The 21,454-nt window shown below is 49.2% G+C and overlaps 1 protein-coding gene across 3 annotated transcripts in view; it reads right to left on the reverse strand.

Annotated features, from left to right (window-relative positions):
- The window catches only part of TRAPPC12 (trafficking protein particle complex subunit 12), a 59,658-nt gene that overhangs the window by 29,078 nt on the left and 9,126 nt on the right, over positions 1-21,454 (reverse strand). For all 3 annotated transcript variants that reach the window (XR_003434219.1, XM_027113868.1, XM_027113869.1), the window contains 3 exons: positions 14,098-14,214; positions 3,659-3,772; positions 2,379-2,517 (listed from right to left, as the gene is read on the reverse strand). Coding sequence is in view for 2 of the 3 variants with exons in the window: in XM_027113868.1 (XP_026969669.1) it covers positions 2,379-2,517; positions 3,659-3,772; positions 14,098-14,214 (370 nt within the window). In the remaining variant the exon portion in view is untranslated. The remainder of the gene's footprint in view (positions 1-2,378; positions 2,518-3,658; positions 3,773-14,097; positions 14,215-21,454) is intronic.

Below are 21,454 nucleotides of genomic sequence, written 5' to 3' on the forward strand. Positions count from 1 at the left end.
CGTGGGCAGGCCAGTACGGGAGCCGCCAGGCCACAGTCAGCCACGGTGGGAAGAAACATTTTTTTCCTATGCTGAAGGGAAACATAGCTGCTCCTAACCAGAAGCATGGAAACAGCCGTCTCTTGATTATCAAGGCTGCCAGGTAGAATTTATTGAACAGAAATATCCCCACACTTCCCCACGTAACAGGCCTTTAACCTTTCCATCGAACACCTTTCCACTATTAAGAAGTGGCAACAGAGACACATCCTCATTTGGGGTAGAAGCCTGCTCATCGCCTTCTGCGGAAGGGATGGACCACAAATGGCTAGGAAGTGTCAGTGAGAAAGGAACGCAGGACCTCCCACGCTGGGGGAGTAGCCCCCGGACAACCAGGGGATGCTGGGCCTCTCCAGACGAGCACGGGAGGACGTGGACCCCCCTACAACGCCAGGCGCACGGATGAACCTTACGGAGCGAGAGGACGGATACAGCCCTGCTTCCCAGTGCTGGGGGCTTCCTGGCACAAGTGTGGGAGGGTGACCTTCCAAGAGAGGAGGCGGACGTGTCTGCCTGCCCTGTGCAGACGCCACGGGGCCCCAGAGCAGGAAGCGTGGGCGGGAGAGCAAGGCCGGGGGGCCTCCCACCCACTTCTAACCTGTGGAGCCGCCACTGCTGCTGGGGCCACACCCTGAATGCTTGCTCACCAGGGCTCCTGGCTTTGGGCCCTTCTCGCATGGTCCTCCGGAGACTAGCTGGACCCGATAGGCCACTGGCTGGTAAGAAGTTTCACAAATTTGGGGCGGGAGCTCTGCCACCTGCTTCCTGACTCCGAGCAGTATAGCACGGCTAGTTCACTTCCACTCAGTCGAGCCAACCTCACTGAGACAACCAGTCTGATTTCTGCCCTGTGGTAGGTTTTAAAACCTACCTTTTTTCCCCCTTTTCTACAAGGGGTGAGTTCCTTTAGTCAAAAAGAAGAAAAAGAATTTTTACACTAGTGAGGCTAAAAGTCTAACAGTACCTCATGCTGAAAATCCTCCTTCAAGCCTGGGAAAACTCAGGGCAATACAGACCAACTCCCATTACGTGAAAAGTGAAGATGATGAAGGATGAAGCACTGAGGACTAAGAAAGCCTAACCCCCAACCTTCCCTGTGTCCCCCAAAGAAACAGGATCTGAGATTTAAGGAAAAACAACACAAAAAGAAGTTGAGAAACGTGTTTTCACTTCTAGTCTTCTTAGTTCATCACTTACCTACCAAGTTAAGGAAGATGTTGATTTTTGATGTTTTGAAACTTCTACAAAAATTACCATCTTTATTATTAATTGGGCCTTTGTAGTCTCTTGTTCTGTTTTTATATTTTCTTCCCCAATCAGGCTCTGCATTTCCTGGCAAACAGGACCTTTCTTTGTCGCTCCACGACTGCCTCCAACAGACGACGACCAGCCAATCTTACAAAAGACGGCAGCGCGCTACGGTGTGTCACTCGTGAATCAACAACAGACGAGGAGAACAGCCAGTGCGGTGATGCCTACGCGCGGCCACTCCTAAGCAACTTACACGTACGACCTCATTCACTCTTCATGCCTCTCCAGGAAGAAGCACGACTGCCACCCCTGTTGTACCGATAAGGACACCAGGGCAGAGATGCCGGATCACTGGCCCAAGGTCACACACGAGTTAAGAGGAGGGGCCCGGATGTAACAGGGAGCATGGCTCCAGAGCCCGGGCTTTCAGTACCCCTGCTCATGCTGCCTCTCAGAGGCCCTCCCAAATTGTTTTACATTTAATACAAACATTCGATGGGTTTCAAACATATTTACAAGGTTCTCCACCAGGAGATGTTCATTCTACCTCAAGGCTACTCCAGAAGGCTCTTTGTAACCGGCCCTCTCCCTTCCCCAAGTCTTATTTCTGGCCACCTTCCGACAATTACCCCATGCTGCAGCCCAGTGTCTCCAAATGATGGTCCTGACCCATTGGTGGGCTGCAACCAGACTTTTAAATAAATTAAATAAATCAGAATGGAAATTAGGAGGAAATGGCACAGAATCATTGGCACAGTATTGCTGCATGACTGTCTGTCTGTGTTTCATTTCTGTGTGTACGTTTGCACTAGGTCACGATACAGGATTATTTTTTACTCTGGAGCACAGTCTGCATGTCACCACCTAATCCTCATACCAGATCTTAGTGCCACGGCACATCAGGTGCCTGAGAACGGGCAGACGGATGTGTCAGTGGGTCTGTCCAGCTCAGTGTGTTCAGGAGCCAGAGTGAGGTCACCCTGTAGGTCAAGGCCCACTGCGGGCCGCTTGTCTGATGACCAGGACTGGATATAAGTGCAAGCAAAGCATAGCACATGCAGAAGCACTGACGTTCACCCCAGCCTTACCCCTACGCCCAGGGTACACGTGAGGGTAGTACTCGTAATAGAGATCTGGCTGATCCAGGTTTCCGAAGGGCTCAAACTCCATCTCGGCATTCTGGAAAAGGCCCAGCTTCACCAGCAGTGCCAGCCTCACAAACCAAAGCTAAAAACCAAAACATAATTGAAATAATCGGTTATCTGTGTGTCGCAGGGTCAGAGACTCCTATTCCCTTTTAATTTGATATTAGAGCTCGATTTCAAATACATTAAAACAAGAGCTAAACTAACTTTCTTTCTTGGCCCGTTTGCATAATTACAGGTTTACAAAAACGGATTTGAAAAGGGACACTGCCTCCCGGAAGGAGAGCAGAATCCAGGGCCTGGGGTGAAGGAGGAGGGAGGCCGTGAGCGCAGGGGGAGCAGGCGGCGGAGCTGTGTCGGGGGAGCAGCGAAGGGTGTGGCATCTCGGGGGGAGGGGCATGGGGGGGGCAGCCGGTTCCAGTGGCCAGAACACACGGCACCTTCAGGAAACCAGCGGAGGCCACGTGAAAGGGCAGGGTTGGGGCCTCGGAAGTGACCCAAGTCAACCTCGTTCTACCATGGAGAGAAACGAGGTGTAAAAGCAGTGACCGCGTGGCAAGGGCCGGACTGAAAAGCCGGGCACCGCTCCGAGCGAGCGAGCGAAGGCTGCCCTGCTCCGGTCCGCCGTGCGTGCACGGCCGCCTGTAACCTGGGGGCGGCGAGCGGGGCTCGCAGCTGCAGAGCAGGAAGGTGGCGGCAGTCTGTGGGACGACCGTGAAGAGGGAGCGGGGGTTGGCTCACGCGGGAAGCGGAGCCATGTCTGGGGAGGGCCACCCTGGCCGTGCGGATGGGCTTCAGAGATGAGGAAGAAAAACCTGCCCCGCTTGGGCCAGAGGCCGGGGGACGCAGCGCGTGTAACGTGGCCGTGCGCTCCTGACCGCGCCCCGCCGGCTCCCAGCGGGCAGACGAAGAAACAGGAGCACAGCCCAGACCGCTGCGCCCGGAGGCCTCCAGGGTCCCTCCTTTCACCAGCTCTTCGCGGACTTGGAGAATCTGGAGGCTGGCTCGATTTGGGGGGGGGGGTTCCCACAGAATTTCGAATAAAAGTCAGCAAACGCCCCGTGGAGAGGCGGGAATTTAAGGACTTCTGCGCTGCACCTTCTCGTCAGAGGAGCTTCCCGTTGTTCAGAACTCTCCTTTCCGCGCTCCTCCCTCCTCCTTAAGAACTTAAGGCCCTTCCAGCCCCCAGACGCTGCTGAAGCCAAGAAGGCTCAGGGCAGTACCTGCAGGGAGTCGGCGGTGTGGCTGGTCGGCAGCCCGCTCTTGCCATAGCCTTGGCCGTGGGCCGTAAGGAGCCGCCCGCACAGGTCCACGGCTGCCCTCCAGTTCTTGCAGCTCTGAAAGACACGGGGACACGTCACCAAGGGCTGGGCGGCCCACACGCGAAGGCCGGACGGGCATTAGGCAGGAAGGGTGCCGAGCCGGAGATGCGCTTCAAGACGAGCGAAAGGGAGTATCTTACCAGTTAACCACTGACAGCGCGGGGGCAGAATTCTCTACGAAAGCTCCCCGACCACAAATCCGTAAGGCTGCTTTCCTTTTTAGCAAGACACCTCTATCTTGTGATTTTCATCAAATTACAATCGAATATTTAATTTTAATCTGTGTGCTGGGTATATCTGTATCTAAGGTCTGTGTGTGACTGTAAGTGGTTTATATGTTTAACATGATTCTATGTTCTCAATATGAAAAATAAATCAATGAACTACGCCGACGCAACATGTTCTAGGCCATGTATCCACATGCAGCGCTTCATGTTGTAACTAGAGGGATGCTGGCTGATACCGACACACGGGCTCGGGGACTCGGCCTCACCGTGCCCATCTCTGCCCTCATGCGACACAGAAAGGAGGGCCACCAGGCAAATGGGCGGGGAAACATCACCAGAGGGACCGTTTGACCCTTTAAGAAGCTAGAAGTGGATGCTGGACGCAGGCTCTCCCGACAGAACAGGCACCACCCGTCGCCGCGTCAGCGCACGGCCCAGTCCACACGGCAGAGGCAGGTCAGGTCTGCGGAGCAGGGGGTGAGCACACATCTTTGCACCTGTTAACCTTGGCTCCAGCGAGGAAGGGGGACAGTAAACTGCTGTTTTCAAGGACGCACGAAGTGCTTCTTGAACAAGAAGCCGGGGGTGCCGGGGGAGCGTGTCCAGCCTGTTCTTTCCTCAGTTAGAATTCACATTTCTTTTTATGACACAGTCAGCGAGGACCAGCTCCTCGTGGAGGACCCCTCATTCCTCTTCTTTCTCTCTCACGTGTGTGTGTGCGCATGCCCAGCCCACTTAGTGCAACTGGGCCGGGAAGGATGTTGGTGTGGCACGAGTCCAGGCTCCACGGTGAACTGGCCGTGTGCCCTAACGCAAGCCGCCTGCCTGCCCCAGCCACGGGCACCTCATAGGCTCCTCGCGGCTCCTCGTGACCTGACAGGTCATGGCTTTTTAGTGCTGAGTGATATTCCAGCGTCTGGACGAACCACCGTTACCCATTCACCTGCTGAAGGGCACCTTGGCCACATCCAATCTTTGGCCACGATGAATAAAGGTGCTATGAACATGCAAGTGCAGGCTTCTGTGTGGACATGAGTTTGAAATCCTCTGGGCAGAGCGAGCAGCAGGACTGCCGGACTGGATGGCAGGCTCATCTGGCTTTACAAGGACCCTCAAGGCTGTGCACACCTGCTCTCCACCAGCAGAGAGTGGAGCCTGCTGGCCGCATGCCCGCTGGCACCTGCGGGGTCAGAGCCTGGATTCCAGCCACTCTCATAGGCGTGCAGTTGTCTCTCAGTGTTGCATGGGCTTCTCAACACTTTCTCGCGTTATTTTCCTCCTGCGTTATTTTCCTCACTGGCCCGACAGCCAGCACCAGCTATCGGATTCCTGTCTGCAGGCTGCAGCTGTAACCGGATGACGCAAACCCGATTTCTTAAGATATATCTTGCAGCCTTCCCTTTCCATGATGAGGAGACTGGCACAGAGACAGCGCACCGTCAGGCCTCCTGCTCCGGGGCCATGTGCTGTCCAGCTCTGAGAGCCACTGGTCCATCCTGAGATCAGACTGGAGCCACTTCCCTCGAAACGGTCCCAAGCACGACAGAAACGATTTCCAGGAACACAGGCCTTCCACGGTGGGTAGCTCAGAATTATTTTTAGGCTGGTTAAGATAATTTATACTACAACTATCTTCAGATGCTTTCTCCGGTCTAAACTCAGTGCAATAATCCCTTTCTATGGTAACAGCGGCCGTGTATATCCTCCTTGAGCTGCAAACGTGGAAAGGGACAGGGAAGGGTGTTCCGCTGAGTTCGGACCAGCTCTGTGTGTACATCTCAGCGGGTCCCGTGTGCAGGGCTTGGTGCCCGCCTGCGTCACACACGCTGACCCCTCCTGCTGGTGACACTAGATCGCAACAGAGCGCATGGGGCAGTCTTCCCAGGAAAGGACTTCAGCTGAGAGCGAGGAAGGGATGACCCAGTGAGGAGGGCAGGTGTGAGCAGCCGGGAAGCACAGGAGCAGGAGGGAAGGCCCTGTGGCCCGAGGGAGGGGGGCAGGTGAGGGTGGCAGCCCAGGTGAGGACGGGGGCAGGTAAGGCCAGGCCCCTGCGCAGGCTGCCAAGAGCATGGCGACATTCTGGAAACAGCAGCCCCTGCAGTGAGGAAGAGTGAATCTGAGGGGCCATGCAGATGTCGCCGCAGCATTTGGGAGGGTGCCCAGTCCCTCAGACCCCGTGTTGGCCTGTGGACCACACCCACCGCCACTTGGCCCCTTCCGCAGGCTCCAGGCGGCTCTGTGCACCCTCCGAGGAGGTGGGCGCTCATCTGCTGCCCGGGGACCGAGCGGCCCACAGGGCCCAGGATACTCCGTGGTCCTGACAGGACACACGGCCGCTGCCACCTCGGAGGGACTGTGGACCATGCCCCCTCAATGGCTTGTGACTGGTCCACAGCAAGAAAGGCTCAGAGGCTGAGAAACTTCTACAGGATGAGATGTCTATTGAATAAAATAGTAACAAAAGGGGCTTGCATGTGGTACATCTCATTTTACTCATTATTATTAATTGATATTGAATTTTACAAAAGTTTTAGTCTGCTAAAGACTGGAAAGTCAAAAAAAAAAGAAAAAAAAAAACCACGAGAAAAACCCAAAACCAAACCCCACTGTCCTCAGTGCCGAGCCTGAAAGGCACAGCTGCAGATGCAGAAGGCAGGGGGACAAGACTGGGTGACAACCTGGGCCTCTGAGACACTCGGAGGAAAAGAAACATAAGCAGCTGGCCGTGCGGCCTGTGCCCGCCAGAGACGGGACGTGGGAGAACCTGCCCGTGGAGGGTGGAGGAGCAGAGGGTGGGGCAGCGGCCGGGGCAGGGAGGACGGGCCGGCCAGTCGGGCCGGGCGGCGACGCAGAGCCAGATTGAAGGAAGGTGGTGTCCTGGGAGCAGGGAGGAGACGCGCGCGGGTGGAGGTCAGATCCACCAGATGGGAGGTGAACGAGCAGCGGCGGGCAGTGAGGAGGCAGCTCCGGGGGCCTGCAAGTCGCCAAGCTCCCGGGGGCAGCGCCAGGGACAGCGAGACTCAGTGCTGCTTTCTAACCATTACTCGGAGCCTTACAGAGCAAAGGCGGACCAAGCTGGAGACAGGCCAGCTGCCCACTGGGAAGGATCCTGACTGCAGACCTCTGGAGGCAAGTGCCCGGAGGGAAGGGAAGGGTTCTGTCTGGGGGTGGCGTGGGGAGGTGAGGCCATTCATTGAGGAGTAGGGGGAGGGGTGGGGTCTGAAAAAGCAGGGATCCTTTAAAGAGGCACTGAGAGCAACCAGAAGAGCCCACCGGCACACACACAGGGGACGGGACTTGGGTCCTGGGGACAACGCGTAACCCAACGTAAAACCTGACTCCTTAGTCTTTAGCTTCCTGCGGGCTCAGGGCGGTGGCGAGCAATTAGGGAAACGGCTAACAACGTTCCTCAGGCGCCAGTACAGGTAACTGTCAATTGTGACTGTGTCCTGTCTCCTCCTCTGGGTGAGGTCCTGGGGCAGTGGCCTTGTCTAGGGCACTGGTTTTAGCCTCTAATGGTATTTCTTTACTATGGCCCTTATCACGTATAGATGCTCAAAGATTTGTGAAACATGAAATAGTGAATTCATAGAACTATAAAAGGCAGTAAAAAAAAATAATACATTAGTAATGGAAGAGATGCAAGTCACAATTTACTAGTGAGTTGACCTTCAACAGCTCCCACTGCCCCCCACCCCCCAAAAAAAAGAAAGGAAGAAAAAAGAGGAAAAAAAGCAAATGCCATTGCTAGCCTAAGAAATGAGAAAAAACAATTTTTTAAAAAGAACAAGTCAGGGCAGACAAGGAGACATGAAAGCAAGTACATGCACATGGTACCGGTAAACGTGCACTGCTATACTGTTTCTAAAAAATACGTATTAATAGTCTGTATTAATATGTCTCAAAACTGTCCCTACTCTGACCCAGTCAGTCTCCTCCTAGGATTGATCCTAAAGAAATAATCCAAGGAGGACTGGGTCCAGGACCTGCAGGAAAAAATCCACGTGTAGGTGGAACCATGCAGTTCACACCCATGTTGTTCAAGGGTCAACTGTAATATGGAATTGTGTTTGTATAACACAAATACATATATATATCTATCCATATTCACACAGAGACACACTGCATGTATACACACACATACTAAACTAAATGTTAGTACATAATACCATCATGATATCGCTTATATGTGGAATCTAAAGACAAAAATGATACAAATGAACTTATATATAAAACAGAAATAGATTCACAAACAGAAAACAAACTTCTGGTTACCAAAGGGGAAGTGGTGGGAGGGATAAATTAGGAATTTGGGATTAACATATACACACTACTATATGTAAAATAGGTAACCAACAAGGACCTACTGTATAGCACAGGGAACTCTATTCAATATCTTGTAATAACTTATAATGGAAAAGAATCTGAAAAAGAATATATATATATACACACATATATATGTGTGTATATATATATAACTGAATTGCTGTGCTATACACCTGAAACTAACACAACACTGTAAATCAAATATACTTCAAAAAAAATGTTAGTACATAGTAACTAAGATGTTAACCAACAGTGGTTTACGCAATTAATTTCTCTTCCATTTTTCTGAAGTAAGAACATGCTGTTTGTAAAATGAGGAAGAGAGGTCTGGGACTCAAGGACAGGCTGAACACCTGGTGGGACGACAGCCTCACAGACGCGGCCTTTGTGTCCTGGTCTAGGAACGGATGGTGGCTTGTCCACCTCTGCCCCACGTGATGGGGCCCCAACTCTTACCTGATGTACAGGAACCATAGTAATGCCTGTAGAAATAACACATCATTTTTTCTACCAAGTACAGATGTGTACCAAGCACTACGTACGGCAGCTAAAGCACAAGGGGAGAGGGTTTTTTCTGGGGTGGGTGTGTGGGGAGCTTTAGCTCTAGGACATAAGGAGCCCGTTGACACCGTCCCAGGAAGAATGCGTCTGGGAGCAGAAACATAGTAATGAGACTATCTGATCATGGATATTTATGTATTTTTGAAACAAATAAGAAATAGTTATTACACAGCAAAGACTCCTATCTTATTTTATATCCACTATATATAGGTACCCACCACTAATAAAACATTTAAATGTGTAATAAAATTATCTGCAGTACTTTGCAAATATGAAGTGCTCCATAAATGATTAAAAATAGGAAAATGTATCACATAAAATGCCTTCGGCTCTTGCTAGGATTCTTACACTAAGATATGCTTTCTATATTTCAAACCAGATCACCATTAAAAATGAAGCCAAAACCTACCATCTTATTCATTTTTTTAGTAAATGTAAGTCTTTTCAGAAGTGGCTTCTTTCCTGAGAATAGAAAGCAGACCTGTTTATGCTCCTGTTAGCTTCTTCCCACTGACGACTGAGGACAGTCACTCCCACTCCCCCTTCCTTCCCCCCATATACACAGGTTCCGCATTCAAGGACTCTACCAACCTCAGACTGAAAATATTCAGAAAAAATTCCTGAAAGTTCAAAAAAGCAAAACCTGGACTTGCCTTGCACCGGCAAAGAGTCACGTGGCACTTAGATTGTATTAGGTGTTGTCAGTGACCTAGAGATGATGTCAGGGACACGGGGGATGTGGGCGGGTTACATGCCAATACTATGCCCTTTTATACAGATGTGAGCATCACGGGTCTCGTATCCGCGGGGGTCCTGGAACCAAACCCCATGACACTGAGGGACAACTGCCAAGGAAGACTCACGCCGATACCTGCCACTCTTGGCGGCACGGGCCTTTCTTCGGCTGAGCCCTTTTCTGGTTAATATCACTGGCCGGTAAGTGACATGTAGTCATTTCTAAGCACGCTTACACTAACCCGGCAGCCAAGGTCAGAACGACCTACTTCCCCGGGACAATAACAACAAACAGCGCAAGCAGGGAGCCTGGGCGCCTCCTGCCCGTCTGCCGGCAGCCTGTTTGAGGACTCATCCTGCTCCACTCTGGCCACTGCGGCTCAGGCCCAGAGGTGACCAGACAGCTCCTCTAATCTCTATGTTAAATCTGATTATCTTCTGGTTTGAGAGTCAGACATGGTGGCAGAGGAAACAGAGAGATGAAATGAATTTCTTTGTATCATAATTTAAAAAGAAAAAAAGAAACAAAAAAAGGGAAAGAACATAAAGAAGAAGTTGTTAGAAAAGCTGACCATTTACAATTTATGATTCCCAAATAATATCCTTCCTGACAGAATATTTACGTGGCTTAACTACAAGTTTACTGTGTACTTCGAAGACACTTCCAGGCACAGGAATATTTTTGTTCCCGCCGAGTGGGATCAACACAAACTGTCTTGTCCACCAGAGGCCTGGCAGCAATCAGGGGCTACTGACTGTTCCCAGGGGTTCCAGGAGCGCTGGGTGAAGGGGCTGCTACAGGAGTGTGGCCCAGGCCAGGGGCACCTCGCAGGGGCGTGATGCAGTCAGGGCCGGGCGACAGAAGCAAGCGCAGGCCAGAGGTGACGCCTGCAGGAGAGCTGTGGCCGTGGGACTGCCGCCAGGAAGGAGCTCGCCACACCCCTCCAGCTCCCAGTGCCCCCTCTCCAACGGGGAAGCAGGAGAGCAGGGGCAGGGCAGGAAGGGCCGGAGGACAGACGCGGAGAACGTCCAGGGCTGGCACCGGGTGAACCTGGCCAAGGCAGGTTTTGCGGCCAAACTAGTTCTAGGTCTCCGGGGCTCTCCCGGTCTGAGTTGAGGCTGCGGGGTTAGCAGCTCGTTTTCAAGCACGCACACGAGCCGGGGCATCACAGGCAGCCTTCGCGCTTCATTCTTCCTGCTCGGCACTGTCTGGAGATTCATCCACACTGATGACGTGGCTCTTGTGCACGTGTGTCAACTGCTCCGGATATTAAGGTTTTTAATAAAGTTTTTGGCCAATACAAATCAGACAGCACATTCCTGAATATATCTTCATGAACATATACAGAGTCTTCCTAAAGTATGTGATTAAAAGCGGCACAAGCCATGGATTTTACCAGCTGCTGCTCAACTGCTCTGCAAGGCAGCCCTTCCGGTTCAGGCGCCCCGCCCACGCACCCCTGCTGACACCTGGTGCTACCAACACGATGGGGTTCACACGCAGGACACTCTTGTCTCACTGAGATTTCTGTGGTCCCAGGGAGGCTGAGCATTTTTTCCATGCTTATTGGCTGTCTGGTTTCCATGAACTGCATCTTCATATCTTTCGCCTGTTTTTCTATCGGGCTGTATCTGTTTCTTATAAATTAGACGAAGGTCTTGATGTGTATTTCAAATACCTTCTCTCATTTTTTAATGCTGTTTATGGTGTTTTTGTTAAACACAGTTTTAAATTTCAAAGTAGTCAGGTTATCGATATTTCCTGGAAGGTTTAGTTTTTTGTGTCTTGTTAAGAAGTGCCTCTCTGGCCTGAGTCTCTTCTATTTTTTGAAATTACTTCACTTGGAATTCCCTTCTGGGTGTGCTTAGAAGCAGCTGTCTTTTTATTTTCCCACTTGAACATCCAGTTAATGCCATGCCCTTCATCCATCAGTTCATTCCCTTCTTTCCCCAATAACCTGCCTTGCGGCTCTTCCCACACATGTACCCCGTGCCAATCCTGCATGGCCCCTCGGTGTGGGGACCGTCCCTGGCCTCCGTCCTGCCGCTGTGGCGGGCAAGCGGCTCCTGCTTCACTTTCACTCTTTCTAGCTCTTGTCCTTGTGTGAGTTTCCAGTGAGCATGCAGGGTGGACACCGCCTCTATTCCACATGTCAAGCGTGCGCACGTGTGCATACATGTACGTGTGTGTGCGCGTATGCACAGACATGTGCGCTGGATGCAGGGAGGTGGGGGTTACTTCTCCAGCATCGAAAGGGTGAGCACTGCCTTCAGCTTTCGGATGCTCTTTCGCTCCCCGGACTTGCCTGAGAGGTGAGGTAGAGCCGGCAGGGTCAGGGTCCCTCTCCGTTCCTGGAAAAAGGCTGGAGGAGACAGGGCTGGCCTCTGCTCCCTCCTCTCCATCTCCCTGCACAGCTCTGGGTGGCCTGATGGGCGAGCCAGGTAGCAGGTGTGCAGGAGGGGATGAAGGAGACCTGAGGACAGGTCGGGGCGACCACACAGCATTGGCTCTAACGCCCAGCGCCCCCTTCCCTCAGGACAGCGGGACCTCAAGCTCCGCAACCCGCGCGAGCCGGGGCCTGTGATTATAGGCCGCCTGCTGCTTGGTGATAATTACGGATTTCTCCAGAGTGTCTTGTGCTATTTCTATCTCATTGTTTTCCACCTCTAGTTCCCATTCTTGGTGGTCCTCCTCCATTTTCAATAGTAGATGTCAGAAATGTTTTGGTAAAAAAATCGTTTTTAAAATTAGAATTTAAATATATCATGTTAATCTTTAAGTGCTGTGGAGAAAATCTTAAAAATCTCATAATTATTGTATATGACATGTAGAACTCTGATAATGAAGGTATTTAGATATGGGAAAAAGATCTAAGCTTAAATAAATATGACTTTTTTAAAACTAGGAAGTAAGATATAGACTCTATTTGAGAAACTGAACATAGGCATTCCACAACTTCCAAAAGATGAGAAAAATAGTCCAATAAAAATCACTCAAGTAACTGATAGTATGTACATAACTCTTCCCCACCCACAACTCAAAGGAAATCATTAACGCCACAATGAATGACACCACTGAAGTGATTAAAATGTCTTTCTCCAGAGGCTGTGACATTCATTTCCCTGTAAGTTAACAATCTCAGAATACTCTGACATTACTTAGGAAAATACACTGAGAAACTCTTCCCTAGTCTTAAAGACGAGAGCAATTATTTTAGGACATAATTAAAATGCCAGGGCAAGGTAACGGTCTTTTTATGAATACATCTCCCACCTTAAACAGGTCTCCTTGTTAGGACTGTTAATAAAATTTCTACTGGCCTCAAGTATTTTCAATGTATGAAAAACAATCAAACCACTGCATACATTTATTAACAGCAGGAATAATCAAAGGAGGTAAAAGATGGCCTGAGAATTAATGACACTGACTGTGTGTGGCTCCGTGTATCTTCTCTAAGCTTATCATTACAAGTCACACTTTGGGTACAGCCGACTGCTCACGACACTGGCCAAGTAAAGGGAACGACAGCGGCCCACTGCCCAAGGGAGACATGTTCATTCCACCAGATTCATGTGGCCGTGGACACAGTTACCTTCTAAGACCTGTAACTTCATTAACAAACGATAATGTATAGAGACACTTAAAGGTTTGCTGTTCCCTCTCTCTTTTAAAAATAGAATATCTCCACATCTTTCCTTCCCAAAGCTTCTCATTCATGGGAATAAGTCTAGAATCACTTCAGTGAAAGAAACTCAATGAAACATTTGATTTACATTTACTAAAAACTAAACTTTAATTGGTTTCAACGTGAAAATGTCAGCAAACCACCTAAGCAAGTGTTTCTTTCTTCTTTTCTTTTTTTTAGGTCTCTCTCTCTCTCTTTTCTTTAAGCAAGTGTTTCTTACTGACCTTTTTGAGGACACAAGCTTTTGTAACATCATAAAAGATGCTGTGGGGCAGACAGTTTCCAGTGGCTCACAGGCCACCAGAAGCATCTGCCCCGCCCAGCTTAAAATGCCTGCAGTCAGAGTTTCCTATTTCAGAACAGCGTCTCTGTCTGGTGTTTGCACTTACTCCTGTTAATGAATAAAGAAAGGCTTTTGTGCGCATTTCTGGGGAATCCACTCATTTAATAATAAACCTTCTATGCCAAGTGGAGAAAACAGTATTTTAAGAAAATCAACATAAAATTATTTCACTCTAGTTATTTCTGATGAAGCATATTTAATCAAAGTATATACTGCTTCAAGTAATTTGATCATTTGAAATCATGCTTTTTAAAAATTGGACTTAAAAAATAAAAAGTACGTTAACATGATGCTCCTTGCTGCACAGGACTGGTTATCTAATCCAACAAAATTCTATTTACGTGCAAGGGCTCAGGATAAAACACTCGAAGTAATTAACTGGAGGTTAAATATTATGAAGGGAAGCAGGACTTACCAAAAAAAAAACACACACACACAGAAAATCAATACATTGTTACTTACAATGAGCTGTTTCAATCCAACAAAAGACTGTTCTACCGAGTTGGCGTTTAAGACCTGTCTCTTTGCTGCAGCTTTTTCACCCAGGAAGCGAAGCATTAAGTCTTTAACTGCATCTCCCTTGAAAGAATGTAAGAAAAACATGTCAGGACAATAAAATGTTAATTAAACTCAGCTAACCAGAACCCACAGCTATAACCCAAATTTCCTTTTTCTCCGTTGGTGTATGGAGGTCAAAATGTGGTTACAGCAGAGTCAAACTTCAATCAACCAGACGCTAAGGTATCACGATCTTTAATAAAATGTGCAGTTTAGAACGGCTCTTTCTTTTGGAGAGGAAGCAGTGAAGCACCAGCGCCTGTACCAGGCTTATGTAAGGGGCACAGCAAGCCAGGCGGGGGGCCGGAGGCGCGGGGCACGGGGGGCGTGAGCGACACCGCCCCTGGGAGAAGCAGCGTGCACGGTGGGACCCAGGCTGGGGCGGGCAGGCCCGAGCGCCCTCTGCCCGCATCCCGCCAAGCTGCTGGCCGGCCTGGGCCCCCGGGAGCCCCTAGGGCCTGGCTAGAGTAGTTAGTGGTGGCCCAGGGCACTGCCTTCCGCCCAGGGCTGCATCTCTCCCGAGCCCAAGGAGAGCAGGGGTCTCTCCCTCTGCCGGGCCCTCCGCTCGGGGAGCGGGCTGCTCCGGAAAGGCCCCCCCCAGCCTCCACACAGGGGCTCTCTCAGCCCAAGCCTTGGGTTAGACCCGCCTGCACCTGGGCTGAGTGACCGTACGGGCAGACAGATGGGCGAGGCCAGGGGAAAAGGGATCATCCACGGCCAAGTGACCCAGGAGGAACCTGGGAGGAGCCAGGACGGAGGCCCAGGTGCTCAGAGACCAAGCCGCATGTCTCACAGAGGGGCAGAGATCTAGAAGCTGCAGTTCTATGATTTTTTTGCTTTCAGAGGATAAGGTGAAATACTTCAGATGCCAGAACCACAGAAGTGGCTAACTGATCTAGGAGGGATAATTAAAGGGTGGAATAAAAAGAACTCAGCCATATGGCTCCATAAAGCTTTGCACAAATGTAGCTCCTATCAGACAAGGAGCTTTATCCGAGCCAGAGGAACTGCGAACCAGGAAAGTGCAAAATCACATCTTCATGCCGCCGAGGGAAGACCCATCTAACTTCTCCATCATTGCAACCGTCTCAGTTAATAGGACCACACTGCGAAAATCTCCTGCCCTTTAAAACTCTCTGTTAGTTAACACCTGAGTTAGCAGGGAAGTTCCTGAGACACGAGCGTATGTAGAACTGACAATCATCTCACCTCTGAAAGCCCAAAGACGCGACAAAACGCCCTAACATGGACTGGCTCTCGCCGTGTCACTCAGCTGAAGGCAGTTCTGACACGGGGGTCACAGCACCTTTGCCGCAGACCCTCCATGCTCACTGGAGCGAGGGGAGCAAGCTTCCTCCGCAGGATGTCTTGTGAGCTATGCGGGGTGGGATCCACCTAGAACCCCAGGGGCCCCTTCCAATCCGCAAACCTTCAGGGGAGGGCACCCAGGGCAGGGGAGCGTGGGGAGACTGAGTGTGAACGAGTCAGGTGCTGGACCTCAGCTTGCAGAGGGCCTCCCCCGCTGCAGCGTGGGAACGGCTTCAGCAGTGCCTTCTAAGTTTTAATGGATGAAGTCAAAGCAAAACCCAGAGCAGCTGACTCCCAGAGCACGGGCCTCGGGCTTTACTGTCAGGAAGCCTGACGACACACGCGGTCACAGGCAGTGGTGCTGAAAGGACAGTGGCCCAGCCTCGCCTGGCGCTCTGCCTGGGCACCAATGAGAAACACGGCTGCTCCTCCCGGGAGGGCTCTGTCCTCTTAGTCCCGGGGGAGTGAAACTGCCCAAAAAGACGACATCCCAACAAACAGAAACAAAACAAACTCCAAACTCAAGGTTGTGGAGACATCGGAACCCGCATACGCCGCTGGTGGAATGTAAGACGGTGCAGCCGCTTTGGAAGACAGCTGGGATGTTCCTCAAAGTGTTAACCGCAGGTTTACTACGTAACCCAGCAGTCAGTGGACCCGCACAGTTCAAACCGTGCCGTTCAAGGTCAACCGTATGTGACAACAGAAAGGAGTGGTGCACTGACACATGCTACAATTCGGATGACTCTTGAACATGTTTCCGTGAGAGAAGCCAGTCATGACAGACCACGTGTCGTGTGATTCATCTGTATCAAGTGTCCAGAGAGGAGAATCCAGAGAGACGGAAAGCGGGTCAGGGGTTGCCTGGCGCTGGGGTGGGGTGAAGGGGTGGGGACTGAAAGCAAGGAGGTCTGGGGCTTCCCGCTGGGGTGATGAAAACGTTCCACAAATTGATGTGGTGATGGCCGCACAACTCTGTCAAAAATCTAAAAACCACTGAATTGTAAATTAGATGTGTGAATTATATGGTATGTGAATTGTATCTTAATTAAGCTGTAAAGACAAAAACAGATCTAAACCCCTTTCGTAGGGGGCCCTAAACAGATCGGTATTTAAGGGAAGCTGTTCACTGATACATCAGATTTAGAACGGCTGCAAAACGGCTTGCACCGGCCACTCCAGACCTTCCGTATCTCACACACACGTTCAACATAGGTCAGCATCCTTCACATCAGGAACCTAAGAAAGGGGAGCCAGGCCCACCTGTGAAGGTGGCGAACAAACTCAGCGGCGGCAACTTCTGCTTCTGTCCGTCACAGAGTGACCCAGCCTGGGCTTATCGTCCTAGTGTAAACAGCCAGAACACGAAAAACACAGACACAACAGGTGTCTTTCGACACAGAGAAGGATGTGATCTGAGACGAGGGAGACAAGGAGTTGAGCTCTTGAACCCAAAGGCAGCTGTGGACGCAGTGGTGCAGGGGTCACACCGAGCACAGGGAACTCGCCGAGCGGGGACTGGCTGGGAGCTGGAGGGCAGCTGGCCGGACCTGGCAGTCAGAGCACCAGACAGGACGGAACCCTACAAAGGGCAGGGCTGGAAAGCCGCATGGGCCCGCGAGGGTACCGCTGAGCGGTAAACGGTGCGTGTGAAGGGTGGACAGGGAGCCGGGACAGGGCTGTGAGCTCACTTGGGGCTGAGATGTCCAGTCCAGGCGACCACTGCAGAGTGCTCTCGGACACACAGGCACTCGGTACAGGCGTCAGAAAGGTCACCCAAGTATGGAAGCTACTCTAAACTCACCCTGAGAAGCTAAAAAATAAACCTGAAAAGGATCAAAGGAATCTGCTGGCTAGAACAAAATACAAGTGTTTTTGAAGGAAGATGACAAAATATAGACACTCAACATTAGGAGAGCCACAGCATCCACCCTCTGATAGAAAACACAGGCACACGTGACTCATGACCAAAAGAAAAGGTAAATACAAATAGGCTCGGCAATTACAGCACTGATGGAATTTTCAGAATACAACTGCGCAACAGCTATTATAAATGTGCTCAAAGATCTAAAGTAAAACTTGAACAGAATGAGGAGAGAAGAATATATAGAAAGGAACTAAAGGGAAATTACAGAGACAAAAAATACAAAACATTTACTGACTAGCATCAGCTGCAAACTACACAGTGCAGAAGGAAAGAGGAACAAACTGAAGGACAGAATGACAGAATCCCAAAGTACAAAGAGAAAAATGATTGAAAACAAAAACAGAAACAGATCTTTCATGACCTCATTAGTAATATCAAGTAATATGTGAAACTGGAGTTCCCAGAAGCAGAGGAGAGAGTGAAAAACAGAAGAGCTAACTGAAGAAGTAATGACCAAAAATGTTCCAAAATTGATGAAAATAATAGAGCCACAAATCCAACAGGGTGAATGAAACCTAAGCAAGATAAACATAAAAGAAAACCATGGGAAGGCACATCAGAATCAAACTGCTGAAAACCAGTGATAAAATCTTAAAACCAACCAGAGGAAAACATATACACTAGGTACAGAAGAGCAAAGATAAAAATTACTACAGACTTCAATCAGCAACGATACCAACTGGCAGATATGGAAGGACACCTTCAAAGTGCTGAAAGGAATAAAGCTGAGTCAACCTCCAAGTCTACGTGTTGTAAACACACTGCATTTCCAGTAAAAAGAGCTTTGATAGTGAAGATGAAATTTCTTCAGACTTAAAGGGGAGAGAATTCATAGCTAGCAGACCTGCAGGAACAGGTACGTCTTCGGCCATCCGTAGGTTTCCAACACAGGGACTTAGCATGGTCCAGGAAAGGGATTTTCACAAACTGTGGGCTTCCCTGATGGGATTCCCGTCAAATCCAAATTGCAGGAAGGGCGAGGAGGGAAGGAAAGAATCAGGGGGCAGAATCAGACAGGGTGGTGGAAAGGCCCAGTCTCAAGTCTGGACGTTGGGTTTCCAGATCCACCAGCAAGGCCACAGCATTCTGAGTCCCCACCCTACTATCTTCCCTTCACGATCTTACTACCTTTACCACTGACGTTCTGCTGCTTCCAGTTTACTTATCTCTTCTGTCTCTCTCCCTCCCCCTCCTTTACTTCCCCCCTCTCTCTCCTTACTGAACAAGCTTCATACAAATATTCTCCAACTTCCATTCTTCACTGGTTCTGAAAATTTCTGAACGATCATTTCCCCACAAACTTTCCATTTATCTCTTTAAGAACACAGGCCATCTAAGACTCTAATTAGTTAAAAATGCCGACATTCCTCTTTTGATGCTATATGGTTGGATGAAGTGTTACACGCTCACCTTCATGGCCTCTAACTTAACTCAGACTGCTATAGAAGTCACTTCATAAGGAAACAATTTAACAATTTTCCCCCAAAATTTTATCCTATAGGAAGGAATTTTTAATTAGGCACCAACAGGTGAGCAATTTGGAAAAATTTCGAGGTGTTTTAGAAAGCTGACTTAGAACAATGCTGCAACAGTTACAGTGGCACAGGGAGAAACTTGTGAACAGGTAAATCCAACAAATGCTTGGCTGACCTCTTACAAGCCTGGTGTGCACAGTGAGTTAATAGATGTGTTCTACCCTGATCTTAAGGCCTCTGGCAAATAAACACAGCATTTCCAAGGTAAACCACAGTTTTTCTTTTCTATCCTGGGAATGAAAAGTTCTTTGAAGGATAGTATACAACTGAAGAGACACAGGTGAAGAAACAACCAGCACATTTGTTCTATGGGAAAGTCAAAGACATTTTAGGAACTATTCTTAATTCATATTTCAGTTTACCATGAGGTTTCCAAAACAATCACTGTGAATTGCAAGAGGTACGGAAGACATTGCCTTCAGATTTAAAGGAAGCAGAAAGGAAACACGCTGTCTCCTGGCTGGCCGCTAGTGTGGGTCCTGCCCATGCAGTGGGCGCCCCGACCCTGGCTGATCACCCAATGCCCTGCTTATTTCACAGTAGCCACCTGGAAGCTTCAAAGCTGCAGAGGAGCTATCACAGAACCCGTGCTTTTCACTGGTAGAAAGGGCCTCCATGCCTGATTCAATCTGGGTTAAACTAGGAACGAACATCAGCACTTTGTGTTCCCAACTCAAGAACGACCAACATGCTTCACTGCAGGAGACGACCCAGCCACCCCGGGGCATTCAGCAGCCCCGGCCCTGTCCATGAAAGCTCATGTGCTCAGCCCAGCCCTTTAGGCGACCACAGTGAAATACCTCTACATGGTTCTAAATGCACCCTAGGAGCCCTGGGCCTCAGCACCCTGTGCGGAACCACTGGGTTAAGTCATCAAATCCTGAACATCAAATATCCCTGAAATCAGAGTCCATAACTGTGATTCACTGAAAAGACCCTGTGAAGGTAAATTCATGTTCAGTACATTCTGCTTGAGAGGGTGGAGAAGGGGGCTGAGGACAGTGCCTGGTGGGCAGCAAGCCCACAAGGAAGATGCGCTTAGTGAGCAAATACGCTGTAGAGACGGACGTGCAAAATATCTGGAACCTGCAGGCTTTCACTTCAGTTACTGAGAAAAACAGCCAACTGGCCTCACTTCTCCAGCAGCCACTCTACTTCTTATGGGATTCGGCCTCACGGGGCTCAGGGCTCCACTGCCTGCACCGGGCTTTCTGACCCCGCCAAGTGTGTGGGAAGGGGGACTCCTTCCCCCGGGAGGGCCTGCTGAGGACCGCACGGTCCTCCTTCAGTTCCCAGAGGAGAGACCCACGCAAGACCTCATGTGGCACAGACACTGATGATCCCACCTGCAACCCGGGCGGGACAAACTACACCTGACATGCAACTGAGCTAACCTCACGTGGACGTACACACATACCTACAAAAACATTATCACGTAAGGCAAGCTACATGCCATCTTATAAAATACGAACCTCATTAAGTATTTTGCTATAACATCATTTTTATTTTTTCTTTTTTTCACGATAAAAATATTTATTTCAATATAACATCATTTTTAATACCTACGTAAACATTCCACTGAAAAAACAAGATGTGTCAAATGTATTCAACCAGCCTTTTGATAATGGACTTTCAGATGGTTTCAGGTTCTTTGCAATTATAAACCTCACTCTGATGGGCAGCCCCAAAGCTGGGTATTTGTACATCAGTGAGATTATTTCCTTACAAATAATTCCTAAGGGTGGAATTTCTGGGTCAAAGGATATGCGCGTTTGGACGCGCGTTTTACAACTTTACTTAAGAAAGTTTGTACCAAATTATCAGTCCCACCAGGGCTGCTTAAGCAGGCTATTTTCTCACATTCTAACAAACATGGAATAATTATAAATAACTTAGACAACAGAAAATGAAAATAACTTTATCACCTTTGATTACTGGTAAGATTGAACTTTTTAATATTGCTATTTACTGTATGTAATATTTATATATTTTAATGATTTATTATTTTGAGGGGCCATTCGTATTTTTTTTTTTTACCAAATCTATAAGAACTCTTTCTACATCAAGCACATTATATGTACTGCAGATATAGTTTTCCATATCTAAAAAGAGGAACGGGGATTTATCATTTACTAGAGCTCAAATGTCATAAATAAACTGATCACGCAAAGTTCAGAACTACTTCAGAGAACTGTTATGCAAATACCTTGTTAGTACTTATTTCTAAGACTCTGATTAGTACCTAAACCACATTATATCAGAGAAATCAGCAGGGTTCCAAATTACCTAGTGACATCATAAAGATTCCCGCAATCAGAATCTTTGGAACTGCTGAAAAATAAGGGTTTTTCAATCCTTGAAAGGTTTTTTACACATGGATATACATGAAACACAAACAGATGAAAAGCAATGAGCTGCGGACACAGAATCACCAGTTCTGCTGAGAAGCATCCAGCAGCCCACGTTCGCTCTAACGCCCCTGTGCTCTCAC

This window comes from Aethalodelphis obliquidens, unplaced genomic scaffold, assembly GCF_003676395.1.
Source record: "Aethalodelphis obliquidens isolate GAN/ISIS:26980383/991018 unplaced genomic scaffold, ASM367639v1 scaffold12, whole genome shotgun sequence".
NCBI lineage: Eukaryota > Metazoa > Chordata > Mammalia > Artiodactyla > Delphinidae > Aethalodelphis > Aethalodelphis obliquidens.